The sequence below is a fragment of the Rhinopithecus bieti genome, unplaced genomic scaffold, assembly GCF_001698545.2.
Source record: "Rhinopithecus bieti isolate Rb0 unplaced genomic scaffold, ASM169854v2 scaffold_3763, whole genome shotgun sequence".
Classification (NCBI taxonomy): domain Eukaryota; kingdom Metazoa; phylum Chordata; class Mammalia; order Primates; family Cercopithecidae; genus Rhinopithecus; species Rhinopithecus bieti.
This window is the reverse complement of record NW_016804379.1, coordinates 1,038,874-1,060,148: the sequence shown is the minus strand read 5'-3', so window position 1 is coordinate 1,060,148 and position 21,275 is coordinate 1,038,874. Positions and strand designations below refer to the sequence as shown.

Sequence of the window (21,275 nt, the reverse complement as noted above, 5' to 3'; positions counted from 1 at the left end):
TAAAAGAGGACACAAACAAATGGAAGAACATTCCATGCTCATGGATAGGAAGAATCAATATCATGAAAATGGCCATACTGCCCAAGGTAATTTATAGATTCAATGCCATCCCCATCAAGCTACCAATGACTTTCTTTACAGAATTGGAAAAAACTACTTTAAAGTTCATATGGAACCAAAAAAAAGCCCGCATTGCCAAGGCAATCATAAGCCAAAAGAACAAAGCTGGAGGCATCATGCTACCTGACTTCAAACTATACTACAAGGCTACAGTAACCACAACAGCATGGTACTGGTACCAAAACAGAGATGTAGACCAACAGAACAGAACAGAGCCCTCAGAAATAATACCACACATCTACAATCATCTGATCTTTGACAAATCTGACAAAAACAAGAAATGGGGAAAGGATTCCCTATTTAATACATGGTACTGGGAAAAGTGGCTAGCCATATGTAGAAAGCTGAAACTGGATTCCTTCCTTACACCTTATACAAAAATTAATTCAAGATGGATTAAAGACTTAAATGTTAGACCTAAAACCATAAAATCCTAGAAGAAAACCTAGGCAATACCATTCAGGATATAGGCATGGGCAAGGACTTCATGTCTGAAACACCAAAAACAATGGCATCAAAAGTCAGAATTGACAAACAGGGTCTAATTAAACTAAGGAGCTTCTGCACAGCAAAAGAAACCACCGTCAGAGTGAACAGGCAACCTACAGAATGGGAGAAAAATTTTGCGATTTGCTCATCTGACAAAGGACTAATATCCAAAGTCTACAAAGAACTCAAACAAATTTACAAGAAAAAAACAGACAACCCCATCAAAAAGTGGGCAAAGGATATGAACAGAACTCTTCTCAAAAGAAGACATTTATGCAGCCAACAGACACATGAAAAAATGCTCATCATCACTGGCCATCAGAGAAATGCAAATCAAAACCACAGTGAGATACCATCTCATACCAGTTAGAATGGCGATCATTAAAAAGTCAGGAAACAGCATGTGCTGGAGAGGATGTGGAGAAGTAGGAACACTTTTATACCGTTGATGGGACTGTAAACTAGCTCAACCATTGTGAAAGACAGTGTGGCGATTCCTCAAGGATCTAGAACTAGAAATGCCATTTGACCCAGCCATCCCATTACTGGGTATATATCCAAAGGATTATAAGTCATGCTGCTATAAAGACACATGCACATGTATGTTTATTGCGGCACTATTCACAATAGCAAAGACTTGGAACCAACCCAGATGTCCATCAGTGATAGACTGAATTAAGAAAATGTGGCACATATACACCATGGAATACTCTGCAGCCATAAAAAGGGCTGAGTTTATGTCCTTTGTAGGGACATGGATGAGGCTGGAAACCATCATTCTCAGCAAACTATCACAAGGACAAAAAACCAAGTAGGAACTTCTGCTGTGTCTTATCTGTACCATTTCATTACTTTGATTTTGTGAAAATCATTAAAATTCAGTTTATTGTTTTGTCATCCTGAGAGGGAATAACTTAATCATTTAGCATACAGCAAATTTCAAAAGTCAGTCAAAGTAGTTCTTTGTTATTTACTGAGATTTTATGAGTGAGTCAGATAAACTAAATAAATGGAAATATGCATGTTTTATTTTCATGACACTATTCCTGTTGATGGCACTCCATATTAATCACATCTCACAGGAACAAAAGAAATATATGGGATTCTGATTTTTTAAAATTATAATAGCTTACAGTCTAGTGATAATCTTTCACTAAGATGATAATGTTAATGAGAATATATTACTGGCTATGATTATATTAAAAAGGAGTATTTCTAGGAAATAATAAGTTGCCATTAACTGCTTTCTCTATGTGTTTTAGGTTTTGACAACAATTCGTTCAGGGCACCGAGCAAACATATTTAGTGCAAAGTTCTTACCTTGCACAAATGATAAACAGATTGTATCCTGCTCTGGAGATGGAGTAATATTTTATACCAATGTTGAGCAAGATGCAGAAACCAACAGACAATGCCAATTTACGTGCCATTATGGAACTACTTATGAGGTATAGTATTATTATGATTATATGATATATATGTAAGTGTATATATTTTTGATTAAGTGTTCATGCATGTGTAGATGCCTGTGTGTACATGTAGAGATGTGTGTGTATGCACATTTGTTGCATATAAATTATTGACAATATCTAGGTGTCAGCAGAGCATTTGAGAAAATGTGTCTTGATAGGCTTCTGGATAAAGTTAAGAAATAAGATGCAAGTAATAGTACTCTAAGATGGGTTTGTAATTGCTTGAGCAACCATGCTGTAAGCAAACAGGTGTTTACCTTTAAAGATACCTCTGTTACTGTGCTGCATGACTCTGTACTAGGCTTTACCCTTTTAAACAATCACTCGCTTGTGTAAAGTAGCTTATCAAATTTTTGTATGATAGAAGGGACTCTAGTATGGTAGACAAAAGAATCAGATTCCTAAAGGATATTAATGAGCTTAAGACCTGAGCTGAGTTAAATAAGGTGGAATAAATTTAAGACTCAATTATAGTGCTTTATTTGGTTCAGAAAAAATGCTTGCACAACTGAGTGCTCTTTTATTTATGATACAAGGTCACCCTGTTACTCACACTGGAGTGCAGTAGCATGACCATGACTCTCTGCAGCTTCAAACTCCCAGGCTCGAGCAATCTTCTCACCTCAGCCTCTTGAGTAGCTGGGACTACAGGCGTGTGCCCCCATGCCCAACTAATTTAATTTTGTTGTTGTTGTTGAGACAGGGTTTTGCTGTGTTGCCAGGGCTGGTCTTCAACTCCTGAGCTCATACAGTCCTTCCACCTGGGCCTCTCACAGTGCCAAGGTTATAGCTGTGAGCCACTGTACCAGCCTCCAGAGTGCTCTTTTGAAATACTTGCATGTCATTTTTTTGTATTAAATTATTGATAGGTTTCCCTTTTTTTTGTGTTAAACTGGTGTATTTTTTCCATCATTTGAATTCCAGTTCTTTTATGTCCTCATGTTTTTGTTTGTACTTATATGAGTAGTATATGGCTAGATTTTATTTTCTTATCCAGTCTCATAGTTTTGGGATTTTACTGGAGATTTATGAATTTATGTTTATTGTGAGTACTGATATATTTGGATTTGTTTCTATCCCCTATTTTATGTTTTCTACTTTTTTAAAAAAGTTTCCAATCTTTAATAACCTTCCTCTCCTTTTAAAAGTCCACCTTTTGAGGCCAGATGTGGTGGCTCACACCTGTAATCTGAGCACTTCGGGAGGCTGAGGCGCGGATCACTTGAGGCCAGGAATTTGAGACCAGTCCGGCCAATTTGGTGAAACCCTGTCTCTACTAAAAGTAGAAAAATCAGCTGGGCATGGTGGTGCACGCCTGTAATCCCAGCTACTTGGGAGGCTGAGGCTCGAGAATTGCTTGAACAACCCAGGAGACAGAGGTTGCAGTGAGCCAAGACTGTGCCACTGTACTCCAACCTGGGCGACAGAGTGAGAATTTGTCTCAAAAATAAAAAACAGAAATAAAGTCTACCTTTCGAGTTACTTGAGTATTTTACTTTTTGTCCATTGTGTTTCTGTTTCTTGCTTGTAAGATAGACATTCATTTTTGTTATTCCGGAGGTTACCCCAGCTACTTTCACAAGAATATTGAACAAAGCCAAACATCAGTAAATATTTCTACCCTTCACCTGAATAAAGGAACTTGGAACATACCTTGTTCAGTTTTATATGATTATATTGTTCAGGATTTAGTTATATTCTGTTTTCTCTCATGAATTAGATATTATTGGTTTACTGTTAGTGTTTGTTGTTTATTTAGATTTACCTGCATATTTACTAATACCTTTGGCTTACCTTTCCTTCTTCCCATCACACATTTTCTATGTGGTATTATTTTGTACTGAAGGTACATCCTTTAGCAGTTTTTCTTTTCTTTGTTTTTTTTTTTTTTTTTTTTTTTTTTTTTTTTTTTTTTTGAGACGGAGTTTCGTTCTTGTTGCCCAGGTTGAAGTGCGGTGGCATGATCTTGGCTCACTGGAACCTCTGCCTCCCAGGTTCAAGTAATTCTCCTGTCAGCCTCCTGAGTAGCTGGGATTACAGGCGCATACCGCCACTCCTGGCTAATTTTGTTTGTTTTGTTTTGTTTTGTTTTGTTTTTTTTTAGGAGAGATGGGGTTTCTCCATGTTGGCCAGGCTAGTCTCAAACTCCCGACCTCAGGTAATCTGCCCGCCTCGGCCTCTCAAAGTGCTGGGATTACAGGCATGAACCACTGTGCCGGCCCGCATTTTTTTTTTTATATGAGAGTTTGTCGATAGAAAACAATTCCAGTTTCCTTTTCTTTCCTTCATTCATTCTTTCCTTTCTTCCTTTTCTTTCCTTTGTGAAAATGTCTTTTTTTTTTTTTTAATGCCCGTTCTTCAAAGGTAGTTTTGCTGGGTATGGACTTCATTTGTTAGTTATTCTATTTCAGATGATACTCCATTATATTCTGACTTCCATTGTTGAAGTTACAAAGTCAGATATCAGTCTAATTGTGGTTCCTCTGTAGGTAACCTCTTTCTTTTCCTCGACTACTTTTAATTTTGCTTTTCTTTGCCGTTTTTTTTTTTTTTAATTTTATGTCACAAAAGTGTGTCTTGATGTAGATTGTTTTTTATTTTTTATATTTGGGATTTGTTGATGTTCTTGATGTGAGCAATTGGCATCTTGAAAAATGTAGGAAATTCTCAGTCAGTAGGTCTTTGGTTTACTACTTCATTATTCTCTCCATTTTTTTGTAGTCTGGGGAAATTCTGATTAGCCATTTCAGACCTGCTTATTAGACCTTATTCCATTCACTATTTAAAAATTTTTAAATTGAAGTACAGAACATATCGGAAAAGTACATAAATCTTAAGTATATGGCTTAGTGAATTATCACAAAGCAAGTCTGTTCATGTAACTACCACCTGACACATTAAGTATCCCAAAGCTCCTTTTATCCTGAGTCCTAACACTCTGGAGTTTTCTGTTTTTTGTAATACCCCTGTTTTTCTGTTTTTGAACATTATATAAATGGAAGCATACTTTATGGCTTTTTGTGTCTTTGTTGTTTTTGTATCTGGCTTCTTTTGCTGAGCAAAATCTTAACTCTTTTGAAATTCATGCATGTTTCTTGCAACTATAATTTGTCCATTTTATTGCTGTATAGTATTCCATTATATGAATATACCACAATTTATTTATCTGTTCTATGCTGATGGAAGTTTGGAGAACATTCTTTTACATGTCTTTCAGTACACAAATGCACACATTTGTTTGGGTGTATACTTAGTGGTAAAATTGCTGGGTCATAGAATATATGTTTGGTTATTTTGGAGATAATGCCAAATAGTTTTCCAAAGTGTAGTAACAACTTACATTCCCACCAACATCATGTAAGAGGTCCTGTTGCTTCTCATTTTTGCCAACAGTTGGTATTTTCAGCTCTACTTTGGTGGATGTATAGTATCATCTTAATTGGTTTCCATTTGCCTTTCTGTGCTGATACTGCTGAGGCTGAGCATCTCTTCGTATGTTTGTTGGTTATTTGGATGTACTCTTATGAAATGTGTAGTCAAATCTCTTGCCTATTTTTTTCTGTTGGGTTGTCTGTCTTCTTATTATAGGAGTTTTTTTTTTTTTTTTTTTTTAAATATCTTCTGCATATGAGCCTATCTTTTCCTATTCTGTGGTTGTATTTTCACTCTCCTAATGGTGAAGGGTTTTGTTTGTTTTGAGAGATGCGGTCTCACTTTGTCACCCAGGCTGGAGGGCAGTGGCATGATTATAGCACCCAGCTGCCTCAAACTCCTGGGTTCAAGGAATCGTCTTGCCTCCCAAATAGCTGGGACTACAGGCATGCACTACTGCACCTGGGTAAGTTTTTAAAAATTTTTTGTAGAGATGGGGCCTTACTGTCTTACTCAGGCTTGTCTAGAACTCCTGGGCTCAAGCGTTCCTCCTGCCTCTGCCTCCTAAAGTGCTGGGATTTCAGCCTAAAATGGTGTCTTTTGACGAAGAAAAGTATTTAATGTTGTCTAGTATATTTGTCTGCTCCTTTATGATTAGTGCCTTTTTTATCCTGGTTAAGAAATCTTTTCCTATCCCAGAGTTATGAAGATATTCTTCTACTTTAATTTCATTGCTTTGTCTTTAGCATTTAGATCTGTCATCTATCTGGATTTGACTTTTGTTACAGTATGACTTGAGTCATCTTTTTTTTTTTTCCCCATGTGAAATTTTCTATGTTAACATAATTTATTTTTTAGAAAATTAAATCAAAATCCAAAACAGCACACAAAAGACAGGCCATTTTAACATGATAGACCCATTTACCCAAGATGATTTTTGCCAAATACATATACAAACTTTAATCAGCATAGAATTTTTTTTTTCAAAACTGGTCCTCTGCATCTATTAACAGTTCCCCTTTCTTCCTTATCCTAGTCTCTGGCAACCATCATTCTACTTTCTGTTTCTAAGAATTTGACTATTTTAGATACCTCATATAATTGTAATTATGCAGTATTTGACTTTTGATGTCTGACTTATTTCACTTAGCATGATCATATTGTAGCATATGTCAGAATTTATTTCCTTTTTAAGGCAGGGGAAGATTCCATTGTATGTATATATGACATTTTCTTTATTCATTTATCTAGGCTGGGTGCTGTGGCTCATGCCTGTGATCCCAGCACCTTGGGAGGCCAAGGTGGGCAGATCACTTGAGGTTAGGAGTTCAAGACCAGCCTGGACAACATGATGAAACCCCACCTCTGTTGAAACTACAAAAATTAGCCAGGTGTGGTGGCAGGTGCCTGTAGTCCTAGCTACTCGGGAGGCTGAGGCAGGAGAATCACTTGAAACCAAGAGGTGGAGGATGCAGTGAGCCGAGATCATGCCATTGCACTCCAGCCTGGGTGACAGAGCGAGACTCTGTCTCAAAATAAATAAATAGGTCGGGCGTGATGGCTCATACCCATAATCCCAGCACTTTGGGAGGCTGAGGAGGGCGGATCACGAGGTCAAGAGATCGAGACCATCCTGGCCAACACGGTAAAACCCTGTCTCTACTAAAAATGCAAAAATTAGCTGGGTGTGGTGGCACATACCTGTAGTCGCAGTTACTTGGGAGGCTGAGGCAGGAGAATCACTTGAACACAGGAGGCAGAGGTTGCAGTGAGCTGAGATCACGCCACTGTACTCCAGCTGGGCGACAGAGTGAGACTCCATCTCAAAAATAAATAAATAATTAAATTCATCTAGTGGTGGGTATTTAGGTTGCTTCTATTCCTTGGCTATTGTGAATAATGCTGCAGTGAACATGAGTGTGCAAATATCTCTTCAAGATCCCATTTCCAGTTTTTTTTTTTTTGGATCTATACTCAGAAGCAGAGATTGCTGGATCATATGGTAATTCCATTTTTAAATTTTTGAAGACCTGCCATACTATTTTCCATAGCAGCTCCACTATTTTACATGCCTACCAGCTGTGTGCACGGTGCCAGTTTCTCTGTTTCCTTGCCAACACTTAACTATTTTTTTTTTAGTGGGCATTCCAGTGGACTTGAAGTTTTATCTTACTATGGTTGAGAGTTTTATTTCCCCAAAGATTAGTGAAGTTGAGGTTCTTTTCATATGCTTCTTGGCCATGTGTGTATCTTCTTTGGAGAAATCTCCTTTGCTTATTTTTTAACTGCATTATTTTTTGTTGTTAATATAGGATTCTTTATATATTCTGAATATTAACCCTTTGTCAGATACATGGTTCACAAATATTTTCACCCATTCCATAGATTACCTTTTTACCCTGTTAAGTTTGATGTAGTTCCACTTGTCTGTTACTGCTTTGTTAACCGTGATTTTGTTGTTATATCTCATAAATCATTGTGAAATCCGATGTCATAAAGCTTCTCCCCCATGTTTTCTTTTCTTTTTTTTTGAGACGGAGTCTCGCTCTGTTACCTGGAATGCAGTGGTACAATCTCAGCTCACTGCAACCTCTGCCTCCCAGGTTCAAGCAATTCTCCTGCCTCAGCCTCCTGAGTAGCTGGGATTACAGGCGCACGCCACCATGCCCAGCTAATTTTTTGTATTTTAGTAGAGATGGGGTTTCACCGTGTTGCCCAGTCTGGTCTCGAACTCCTGAGCTCAGGCAGTCTGCCCATCTCCACCTCCGAAGTGCTGGGCTTATAAGGCAGGAGCCACCGCTCCTGGCCTCCCCCGTGTTTTCTTCTAGGAGTTTTATACTTTCAGTTTGTATGTTTAGATCTTTAATCCATTTTGAATTAATTTTTGCATATGTAGGGTAAGGACCCAACTTCATTATTTTGCGTGTAGATAACCAGTTTGCCCAGTAGCTTTTTTCTTGCTTTATGGATTCATTTTTTCCCTCAACTTTTATTTTAGATTCGAGGGGTACATGTGCAGGTTTGTTTCCTAGGTATACTGCATGATGCTGAGGTTTGGGGTACAAATGATCTCATTACCCAGGAACTGAGCATAGTACCCAGTAGTTAGTGTTTCACCCCTTCCTTCCCTTTCTCCCTCCCCACTCTACTAGTTCACAGTTTCTGTTGTTGCCATCTTTATGTCCACAGGTACCCAATGTGTAGCTCCTACTTATAAGTGAGAATGTGTTGTATTTGATTTTCTTTTCCTGTGTTAATTTGCTTAGGATAATGGCCTTCAGCTGCATCTTAGTTGCTGCAAAGGACATGATTTCATTCTTTTGTGTGACTGCATAGTGTTCTATGTGTATGTACCACATTTGCTTCATTCAGTCCACCATTGATAGGCACATAGGTTGATTCCACGTCTTTGCTATTGTGAATAGTGCTGAGATGAACATGTGATTGCGTATATCTTTTTGGTAGAACAATTTGTTTTCTTTTGGATATATACCCAGGATTGGGATTGCTGGGTTGGTCATTCTAAGTTCTTTGAGAAATCTCCAAATTGTTTTCCATAGTGGCTGAACTAATTTACCTTCCCACCAAGTGTATATAAGTATTCCTTTTTCTCTGCAGCCTCACCAGCAACTTTTGTTTCTTGACTTTTTAATAATAGCCATTCTCACTCATATGAGATGGTATCTCATTGTGTTTTTGATTTGCATTTCTCTGAGATTAGTGGATGTGGAACATTTTGTTTTGTGTTTGTTGACTCTTTGTATGTCTTTGGCGAAGTGTCTGTTTATTTTGCTCATTTTTTAAGGGGCTTATTTGGTTTTTGCTTAATTTTTTAAGTTCTTTTTTTTTTTTTTTTTTCTGAGACGGAGTCTCGCTTCATCGTCAGGCTGGAGTGCAGTGGTGCGATTTCGGCTCGGCTCACTGCAACCTCCGCTTCCTGCGTTCAAACGATTCTCCTGCCTCAGCCTCCCGAGTAGTTGGGATTATAGGCGCGTGCAACCATGCCCAGCTAATGTTTTGTATTTTTAGTAGAGATGTGATTTCACCATGTCAACCAGGATAGTCTCTATCTCCTGACCTCATGATCCGTCCACCTCAGCGTCCCAAAGTGCTGGGATTACAGGCCTGAAATTTTTTAAGTTCTTTGTAGATTCTGGATATTAGACCTTTGTCGAGTTCATAGTTTGCAAATATTTTCTTTCATTCTTTAGGTTGTTGGTTTACTTTGTTGATAGTTTCTTTTGCTGTGCAGAACTTTTTAGTTTAATTAGGTCCCACTTGTCAATTTTTGTTTTTGTTACAATGGCTTTTGAGGACCTAGTCATAATTTCTTTCTCAAAGCCAATGTCTAGAATGGTGTTTCCTGTATTTTCTTTTAGGATTCTTATAGTTTGAGGTCTTACATTTAAATCTGGAATCCATCTTGAGTTAATTTTTATATATGGTGAAATGTAGGGAGGTCTAGTTTCGTTCTTCTACACATGGCTGGCCGATGATCCCATCACCATTTATTTAATAGGGAGTCCTTTCCCCATTGCTTATTTTTGTCAACTTTGTTGAAGATCAGATGACTGTAGGTGTGTGGCTTTATTTCTGGGTTCTCTATTCTGTTTCATTGGTCTGTCTGTGTGTCTGTTTTTGTACCAGTACTATACTGTTTTGGTTACTATAGCCTTAAAGTATGGTTTGAAGTCAAGTAATGTGCTACCTCTGGCTTTGTGCTTTTTGCTTAAGATTGTTTTGGCTATTCAGGCCCTTTTTTGGTTCCATGTGAATTTTAGAATAGTTTTTTCTAATTCTGTGAAAAACGATGTTAGTAGTTTGATAGGAATAGCATTGAATCTGTGGGTTGTATTGGGCTGAATGGTCATTGTAATGATACTGATTCTTCCAATCCATGAGCATGGAATAAATGGAAAAACCTTGTTGCTGTTTGTTGTTTTCATTGATGTTTGTTTAGTGATTTTCCTAGACTAATTCTGTTAAATCTGTATTTTTCAGGTGTAGGCACTGTAGTCTGTGCTTGGTTAGCTTAGTCATCACCTAAGGATTAGACAGAGATTTCTTTAAATGCCTTGAACCAGTAAGCCTGCCAGTCTTTGCCAAAGGGGTCTGTGTGTTTGGGTTGCCTTCAGGTGCCCTGGAAATTTACAACTCTGCCTTAGCTTTCGCTTCTTGCTTGTTCAAAGCCTCAAGGTCAGCCAGGGATGTTATAGTAGGGCCTTCTTGGGTCCTTCTTTGACATGTGCACATCCTTATACATGTGCTTAATTTATAAATTCCCAGAAATATTTTGTTGCTTTTCAAATTCTACTATTAATGTCTAATTCTTATTTTTTACTTTTAATTTTTTCTGGTCATCTTCTTGTTTGCGTCACCTAGTATTACTGCCTCAAGCAACTGTGATGTTAAATCATTGCTGTTGATTATTTTTGACAAACACCCTCAGGATGGGGTTGAATATGGTCAAATTCATGTAAGCCCTTAAAAGGCAGCTTTTCCAGGGAACTTAAGGACAGATTAAATTGTGATAAGTCTTTGAGGATAGGGCATTTGGGTGAGTTCCAAACTTGTTTTGTGACTTTCAGTGGCTGCGAAGTTACTGTTTTTTTTACAACTACCATAGTTGCAAGGCTGCTGTTGACTTAGGGAAAATATCACAAGTTAAAGTGGCTCAAAGCGCACTGTTCTTTGAGATTCAGTTATTTGTCTTGAATAAATGTTTCTTGGATTGTTCTAATCCCTTGGTTAATTTTCACAGTTCTAAAAAAGTTGATTTTGAAATTTTGTAGTGTTCTCAGTGTTTTTATGAAAAAGTATATTTTCAGAGGTCTTATTCAGCCATTGGAGAAGTGTTTCTTCTGTAACATTCTTATACTTTCCTCACCTTCTTGAGGAAGGTTAAATTGTGAGGAAAGCTTCCTAAATGATTCAGATTTCTGAACGTAACTTATAAGGGCATTAACTATAAGAAATAGATGTGTGTTTTAATAATTTAATTTTATAATAGCAGTGTGAGTACATACATAATGAACTCATAGTTCATTAATTAATTTGATTAACAAGTTCAGTATTCTAGTTTTTAAAAATAAATATCCTTGGAAATATATGCTTCCAATAATTTCATTTGTAGACAATAGTATACAAAGCAAAAGTGACCATTTTACTTAATAAAGTCATCAAAGCTAAGTCAATAAATTACATAAATATTTCTTACTGATTAAATAGTTTCATAAGTAAATTAACACTGCTGACTTGATTAGATGGAATACTAGTTACATTTTCACAAATATGAAATGAATAAAAATTCTCATATTTTCCTTGAAATGTGTACTTATTTAGGTTGAATATAGTTTTTATATATTTTTTGCAGGGTATAAATCTTGTTATTCTGTGTTCGTTGCAAAATTGGTTTAATTGAAGCAAAGGACATTGATATATTGTAGTTCGGTAAATTAAAAGTTGTATATTGTATTAGTTCGTTTTCATGCTGCTAATAAAGGCATACCCGAGACTGGGCAGTTTACAAAAGAAAGTTTATTGGACTTACAATTCTGCGTGCCTGGGAGGCCTCACAATCATGGTGGAAGGTGGAAGGTGTGTCTCACTTGAGAGCAGACAAGAGAACTTGTGTGGGGAAACTCCCATTTTAAAAACCATCAGATCTTGTGAGACTTACCATCACCAAAACAACATGGGAAAGACCTGCCCCCATGATTCGGTTATTACCTCCCACCGGGTCCCTCCCACAACATGTGGCAATTCAAGATAAGATTTGGGTGGGATCACAACCAAACCATGTCTTGTATATGTGTATGTAGTATATGTGTGTGTGTATATACATAAATAAATAAATAAATAAATATATATGGGGGCATGGCTTAAAGTAACAAATTTATTATCTTACTGTTCTGGAAGTCAGATGTCTGAAATAAGGTGTACTAGGCTAAAATCAAAGTGTTGGCAGGTGTATATTTCTTCTGGTCTCACCTTTTCCAGTTTCTGGAGGTTACTTGCATTCCTTGGAGCAAGTCCCCTTCCTCCATCTTCAAACCCAGCAACATAGCATTTTCAGATCTTTTTTTCTCTCTGACTTTTTCCATCATCTTATCTCCTTCTCTGACTCTGACTCTCCTGCCCTGTTTTGCTTGGTAAGACCCTTGTAATTATATTGGGCCTCTGTGGATAATTTAGGATAATCTCCTTATGGTCACAATCCTTAATTAATCACATCTAGAAAATCCCTTTTGCAATCTAAGGTAAAGTATTCGTAGGTTCTGACAAATAGGATGTAGATATCTTTGGGCTACCATTATTCTGCTTACCACAATAATAGTAAACCTTTTAAGACAAAGGTTTTCCAAGTAAATTTTTTAAAAGTATAAAACACCTACCGAAAAGTGCTGGCATCGTATATTTGTGCAACTTGGTTAATTTTCACAAAGTAAAATACATGTGAACTCAGCATCTAGAACAAGAAACAGCCCCAATAAGTCCTGTGTGTCCCCTCAAAGGGTTTACCGCTTTCTAGGCTCTTAAAAGTACAGATTAGTTTGGGCTTTTTTACGATTTTATAAAAATCGGAATCATTCTGTGCCTTCTCTTTTGTGTCTGGCTTTTTTCACACAGAAGGTTTGTGAGATTCATTTACGTTGCTGGGAGTAGTAATGATTTGTTCATTATTACTGATGATTTAGTACTTTATTTTAGGAATAGATAACAATTTAATCCTAGTTTATTGTTGGATATTTGGGTTGTTTCAAGTATTTGGCTAATATCAGTAGTGCTGCTATGAACATTCTAGTGCATGTTTTTACGTGCCCCATGCAGGCATTTATTTTTAGTGGAATTGCTGGGTTATAGGGGAAGCATATGATCAGCTTTAATAGATATTGATACATAGTTTTCCATTGCGATTGTTCCATTTTATACTCCTGTCAGCAATGTGTTCCATTACTCCACATCCTCATCAACAGTTGATGTTGTAAGTCTCTTTCATTTTGGCCATTCTGGTATGGTATAGTTGTATATCTTTGTGGTGGTAATTTGTAGTTCCTTGATGGCTGAGTTTGAACACCTTTCATATACACAGTGTTTCAAACATAGGAATATTGTATACACAAAACCATTATAGTGGAGGCACCAGGAACTGTTTCACAGGAGACAGTTTTTCCATGGACATGGAGTGGGGGTGGTTTTGGGTTTAAAACTGTTCTACCTCAGATCACCAGGCATTAGCTTCTCATAAGGAGTGCACAACCTTTGAGAAACACTTCACCATAGGGTCCACACTCCTATGAGAATCTAATGCCATCGCTGATCCTAAGGAGGTGGAGCTGAGGTGGTAATGCTCGCTCGCCTGCTGCTCACTACCTGCTTTGCCACTCACTTCCTAACAGGCTACAGACCAGTACTGGGTCTTTGGGACATAGGGAGAGAGGAACTTACTGAGGCAGGGTTTATAGAGAGCCTCAACTTACAGTACTGTCATTGCTAAATTAGAAGTGGATATAGGCATATCTAAAATACTGTACTTCTTTAAAAAAGATTATTATAGTAAAATACGTATAAAGTTTGACATTTAAACTATTGTTTTGAGAGTACATTTCGTTGACATTAAGTATATTCATGTTGTGTAACCATTACCACAATTAAAATTTTTCTGAGAGGTGAGTTATGCACTTAAATCATTTCAGCATCCCACAGTTTTCTTAAACATTACCAGAGAAGAAAATTTGCTTACCTATTTATTATACAGTTATAAATTCACATAGATAAAACATAAAAATTAAGCTTTGAATAGTTTGAACAAGCTACCTAGGGGAGAATCATTCTTACCTGGTTGTTAGAAGTTTATAACTTCAAATAACTTTTTATCTGAAGTTAAGTTAATGCTAATCTTCAAAGTCCTGAATCATATTAATTTAACAGTTACTTCTTATCTATTTCTATCTGTATTGTACTATTCTGAATCATAGTATGGGTAAGTCATGAATAACCAAAATGCATGGTTTTTGTAACCTTTACCTTAATCATTTTATGAAATAGTAGGAATATTTTTCAGAACCATCTGTTTAAATGTTCAGTATGATTATCTGCACTTTTCTTTTCATCTTCAGATTATGACTGTACCCAATGACCCTTACACTTTTCTCTCTTGTGGTGAAGATGGAACTGTTAGGTGGTTTGATACACGCATCAAAACTAGCTGCACAAAAGAAGATTGTAAAGATGTAAGAATTAAATTTTATACAAATGAGGCAGAAAATTAAGGTTATAATTAAAATTGGACAGTAAGTTATGTGGATGGTAAGATTATGGGTGAATTTTAAAATTTTGTTTTGCTAAAATATTTAATAAGCATATTTTTTATCATTAGAAATTGAAAATGTAAAATATTAATATTGNTTCTCTCTTGTGGTGAAGATGGAACTGTTAGGTGGTTTGATACACGCATCAAAACTAGCTGCACAAAAGAAGATTGTAAAGATGTAAGAATTAAATTTTTATACAAATGAGGCAGAAAAATTAAGGTTATAATTAAAATTGGACAGTAAGTTATGTGGATGGTAAGATTATGGGTGAATTTTAAAATTTTTGTTTTGCTAAAATATTTAATAAGCATATTTTTTATCATTAGAAATTGAAAAATGTAAAATATTAATATTGAAGTTGGGGAACTTAATATTTTAATTGTACATTTAAAATATATTTATGAAAATTAAAATAATTGTTCAGTATATACTCTCTAATATTATAAAACCTGAAGAATTTATATCAATATATCTCATTTACTCATGGAAACAACTTCGACTTACTAAATAGCAGTTACAAAAGCTTGTGGTAGTTTATTGTCTTTTTTTCTCCTTTTAAACCGTAATTACATGTTATCTTTTTAAAAAAGAAGTAATAAGATACCATGCTATCAACATGTTTGTTCAAATTTAGCTCACTTTCCTAAAGATAATATCTCTACTATCAGTTTTTTATGCTTTAATACTATTTAGTTAAATTAATTAATGTATTTTTTTGAGACAAGGTCTCAGTCTGTCATGTCAGACCAGAGTGCAGTGGTGAAATCCTAGCTTACTGCAACCTCAATTTTCTGGGCTCAAGTAATCTTCCTGCCTTAGCCTTCTGAGTAGCTGGGACTACGGGTATGTGCCACTATGCCCAACTAATTTCTTTTGATTTGTAGTAGATATGAGGTCTTGCCATGTTGCCCAGGCTGGTGGTGTCAAACTCCTAGGCATGAGCCACCATGTTTGGCCTTTAATACTATTTTAAACTTATAAAGGCCTGAGAAATCATTCAGTCTTTTGACCCCATACAAGTAATTCCAAGTGATTTTTCCTGACATACATTATTTAGAGCACAATAGTTTTTCCTTGGATCATTTTGAAGTAGGAAATGAAATAAGAAAGTACTATTCAAAAAATATTTTACTGAAAGTTACAAAAAAAAAAAAGAAATTACTATTAATCAGGTTAAGTGCTTGCTAACTAAAGCAGTTACCAACTGGTTAACATGCTTTAGGGTGAAAAGATTATTTTATATATTTGAAACAGAGAAATAAAAGCAAACAAAAAGTAGAAATTGAAAAACCTTTAGGCTGGGCGTGGTGGCTCAAGCCTATAATCCCAGCACTTTGGAAGGCTGAGGCAGGTGGATTACAAGGTCAGGAGTTCAAGATCAGCCTGGTCAACATAGTGAAACCCCGTCTCTACTAAAAATACAAAAAGTTAGCCGGGTGTGGTGACAGGTGCCTGTAATCCCAGCTACTCGGGAGGCTGAGGAAGGAGAATTCCTTGATCCTGGGAGGCGGAGGTTGCCGTGAGCCGAGATCACACCACTGCACTTCAGCTCAGGTGACAGTGCGAGACTCCATCTCAAACAAAACCAAACCAAAAAACCTTTAAACATACAGTTTAATCAGTTTTTTTGTTATGTATTTGTATATACACACATATACAAATAGGGAAACATTGAACTAAACTCAGAAATAAGTTTAAATATCGGGTTATTAGGGGTGTTTGATATACCTGTTCCTTAGAGTAAGTGGTGGGTGCTAAATTTTTTATTGCAAACTCTCTTAAGCTGTTTTAGTGTTTCAATGTAGTAAGATTCAGTTGTGCTTTAAACAAAAACCCCAGGAAAATACAAAAACAAGTCTGATAAGACGTGAAAGTACTCTTTCCTTAGTAAAACTTTTCCTTTACGTATAAAAGTGAAATGAAGCAGAGAGTATAAAGAAAAACTGGTAACTAGAGTAATGCTTAACTACTAAAAACTTAGAATTATGAAAGGCATTTGGTTAATGAATTCTATGTAATGAGAGTAATGTTCTAAAATTAGTAATTGAATAAAGTATAAGGTTAAATTGACTTAAAAACATTACTGGGGACCGGGCGCTGTGGCTCACACCTGTAATCCCAGCACTTTGGAAGGCTGAGGCGGGCAGATCACCTGAGGTTAGGAGTTCGAGACCAGCCTGACCAACATGGAGAAACCCTGTCTCTACTAAAAATACAAAATAAATTAGCTGGGCGTGGTGGCACATGCCTGTAATCCTAGCTACTCAGGAGGCTGAGGCAGGAGAATCTCTTGAACCTGGGAGGCAGAGGTTGCACTGCACTCCAACCTGGCGACAGAGCAAGACTCCATCTCAAAAAAAAAAAAAAAATTACTGAGAAAAATGAGCAGTGAGAGTCATTAGAGAAAACGGTATGGAATCAACAGAGTACCTTCAGGATATATGTTTGGGGTACTAGCTCTTACATTTTCTAATTATTCTACAGAGATAAGTAATAACATTATAGTAAGACCTGTCTCTTGCAGGGTTTGTATTTATATGTGTACTTTATTTTTGAGCTGGTTAAGGAGAAAGGTTTTATAAGTAAAAAAAAGTATACAATGTAAAAGTTAATTTTTTACTATATTTTAATAGCAATGGTTACATTTAAAATATTATGAATAAGCCTGGGCAACATAGTGAGACCCTATTCGTACAAAAAAATTTTGAAAAATTAGCCCAGTATGGTGGTGTGCACCTGTAGTCCTAGCCACTTGAGAGGCTGAGACAGGAGGATCATTTGACCTCAAGAGTCTGAGGTTACAGTGAGCTGTGATCACACCACTGTAAGCCTGGGCAACAGAGCAAGAAATGTCTCAAAAAGAGAAAAAAATATGAATACTATATAAATAATCAATAGTTATCATAGACAGTATGAGAGATTTGTCATAGGTGGGTTATAACTCCGTCTTTACTGTCAAGTGGACCAATAATAGCAGGCATTTCTAATGGTACTAATGACTTAGTGATATATTATAAGGTAATTTTGAATTTTTTACGTTTCTAAAGATGTTCATTATTCATGAGTATGGGAATATTTAACAGGCATTTCTGAGAAATAATTCGAATTGTATTATAACATTGTATGAAATGTAGCTAGTTTGGAAAGAGTTTTAATTGTGGTCACATAAATATGAGTTTCTTGGATTATTACCATCTTTTTGTAGCTGGTGCTGATCTAGTATAATTACTCAGTATTTTCAGTCTTATATTTGAAAGTAATTTTTATTTTTTCCTTTTAGAATGTATTTAATTGCTCAAATACTGATCATTTTAAAATCCGTATTTTAATTAAGTTTAGTATTTTCATATTTTTTCTTATTTTGATTGGTTTATAAGGAAAGTATACAATATTGTGGTAACAATCTATCAATTTTGGAGTTGCATGGCCAACTATAAAGAAAAGAGTATCTTTCTTAGAAATATTGATTGAGTATATTTATTTTGATTTTACATGGGCTGAATGTATTAGAAATAATTTCTAGTAGAAATCTGAAAAAAAAGTTAAAAGAAAGCCATATTGTTTTTCCGCTCATTGTCATTCTTGACTGAATTAGGAGTTCTGAGAATGGTTATTCTAATTACTATGAGAAAATGTTGTAAATATAATTTCACTTCTGCTGTATAGCTGTATGTAATTGGTATTATGTTATGTTTTGTAGGATATTTTAATTAACTGTCGACGTGCTGCCACGTCTGTTGCTATTTGCCCACCAATACCATATTACCTTGCTGTTGGTTGTTCTGATAGCTCAGTACGAATATATGATCGGCGAATGCTGGGCACAAGAGCTACAGGTAAGAAGATAATATTAGAGAAAATATAGGACTGTCAGTTCAAAGAGTAAATCTTTATGACATCTTCAGTTTTAAAATTTCTTGTTTGTTATAAAATTTCAGAAAATAGTATTTGTTTAGTATGGATTATTATAAAAAAATAACATTTCACCAAGTGTTTATAACCCTTTGGGATGATACTTCTGCAGTTTAACTTTAAAAAGTTGTAACATTTGATGTATTAGTTTGGCAGGACTACCATAACAAATGACCGCAAACTGGGTATCTTAAAGCAACAGAAATTTATTCTCTTAAATTTCTGGAGGCTCAATGTCTGAAATCAGGATGTCTTATGATTGGTTTCTACTGGAGGTTCTGTTCCATGATCTCCCCTAGCTTGTGGTGGTTGCTGCCAATCCTTGGCATCCCCTTGGTATAGATGAATCACTCTAATCTCTGCCACTCTCTTTACATGCCATTCTCCCCATGTGTGTCTGCGTTTACATTTTCCTCTTAGGGCACTAGTCATATTGGATTTGGGCCCACCCTTAATCCAGTTAGGGTGAGGTGTGCCCTGGATTAGTTACCTCACCGTAACTAAACTACATCTGTAAAGGTCACATTCTGTTTAGAATAGTGACTTGGGTATGTATTAATATGTAGCATATGTTTATTCCTGCTTACCTTAAAGTGCTATTAATAATGCTACTATTACCTTAAAGTGCTATTAATAATGAATTTGAATCTAATATAAACCAGTGCTCTTTCCCTTCACTCACTGTAGGATCAAAGTACTTCCAAAATAACCAATTAGAAGTCAACTTCCGTTCACATTTTTTCAGTAAAGGAAGGCCAGGATTACACACACACACACACACACACACACACTCTGAATGCACATTCATATATTCACATATTTTATATTGTTAAAAATAAAGGTGGACTTGGGAAGAAGCCAACAATGTCAGTAAAGATGTACATAGATTATTGAGAATGCCAGATGAGATCTTTCTTTTTGAAACTGTGATAGCTTTTATTTATATTGCTACATTAAGTCACATATCTAATAATAATTGAGGAGTCCAGTCTATTTGGATATGTACATTTAGGGAAAACAGTAGTAATATAATATGAAATCATAGGCTTAATTATTGTTTCTCAACAGGTGGACACAATTGACATTTTGAGCATGATAAGACTTCATTGTGCAAGGTTATACAGCTTTGTGGGATTCTTAGAATTTAGCTTTTCTGGGCCCCCAGGGCACAAAGTGCCAGTTGTACACCTATTATATTGCATTGAGTACCAGAGTTAATTAAAATTGGAATAGCGTTCTTAACTCTGTACTATATAACAGGTAAATTTCATGGCAATCAGAAATTTTTTTAAGAAGTAAAAGTTGTATCATCTTAAGGATAGTGCATACATTGCATACTAATTTATGTAGTATGCTAATAAGTATCAGTTTTTTGTAAAACTTTACTATCTTAATTTGGGGCAAACTTTTGGAAGATGACTTCGTGTGACTGTATTTATAAATCATTTTCCTTGATTAACTCATTTCAACAAAGCGTATGTAATCTGGAATTCTAGACAATCATGAAGTTTTTTTGTAGAGATGTTACCTTTATACCGTATTCTTTTTTGTTTTGTTACAAAATCTGACTACAGAGAAAGAACCTCTACTAGAAGTAAATGTGATGGCTTTTATTTATGTTGCTACTTTAAGTCACATATGTAATAATTCAGATTAAGAGTTTTAAAAAATGTTTTTCTTTAAAACATTAATTTGAAATAACTTCTTGTTTCTTATTTAGGAAATTATGCAGGTCGAGGGACTACTGGAATGGTTGCCCGTTTTATTCCTTCCCATCTTAATAATAAGTCCTGCAGAGTGACATCTCTGTGTTACAGTGAAGATGGTCAAGAGATTCTCGTTAGTTACTCTTCAGATTACATATATCTTTTTGACCCGAAAGATGATACAGCACGAGAACTTAAAACTCCTTCTGCAGAAGAGAGAAGAGAAGAGGTAAGTTTACTCAAAGCCATGTCCTTTGGCCGGGCGCGGTGGCTCACGCCTGTAATCCCAGCACTTTGGAGGCCGAGGCGCGTGGATCACCTGAGGTTGGGAGTTCGTGACCAACCTAACCAACACGGAGAAACCCTGTCTCTACTAAAAATACAAATTTAGCTGGGCATGGTGGCACATGCCTGTAATCCCAGCTACTCAGGAGGCTGAGGCAGGAGAATTGCTTAAATCCGGGAGGTGGAGGTTGTGGTGAGCTAAGATCGCACCATTGCACTCCAGCCTGGGCAACAAGAGTGAAACTCCATCTCAAGAAAAAAAAAAAGAAAAAGAAAAAAAACGCCATGTCCTTTATTTAATTCAGAAACAATTCAGTGACTCTTGGGGCCTAAAGGCCAAAAGAAAAAAAAAAACATTAATCTTCAAGGCACTTACAGTTCAGAAAACAAAAAACATGAGACATACTTGAAAGAATAGAAGCTAATAAATTACTATCAGTTATTACTAATTACTATTAGTATTTAGTTACTAATAATAATTTCTAAGTAGTAATGACAAAATAGTATTTTGTAATTTGTATTATAATTAGTAATAACTAATAATTACTAGTGTCTATATTAGTAATAATAAATTACTGATTTATTATTGGTATTCTAAATACTAT

The 21,275-nt window shown here is 35.9% G+C and overlaps 1 protein-coding gene across 8 annotated transcripts in view; it reads left to right on the top strand.

Moving 5' to 3' along the window:
- The window catches only part of DCAF6 (DDB1 and CUL4 associated factor 6), a 146,464-nt gene that overhangs the window by 43,517 nt on the left and 81,672 nt on the right, over positions 1 to 21,275 (top strand). For 7 of the 8 annotated variants that reach the window (XM_017867583.1, XM_017867581.1, XM_017867579.1 and 4 more), the window contains exons 4-7: positions 1,872 to 2,057; positions 14,573 to 14,686; positions 18,468 to 18,603; positions 20,400 to 20,614. In XM_017867583.1, the coding sequence (XP_017723072.1) occupies positions 14,576 to 14,686; positions 18,468 to 18,603; positions 20,400 to 20,614 (462 nt within the window). In that variant the 5' untranslated portion in view covers positions 1,872 to 2,057; positions 14,573 to 14,575. Of the gene's footprint in view, positions 1 to 1,871; positions 2,058 to 14,572; positions 14,687 to 14,873; positions 14,945 to 18,467; positions 18,604 to 20,399; positions 20,615 to 21,275 lie in introns of all 8 variants that reach the window. The other variant, XM_017867577.1, reaches the window with a different exon arrangement.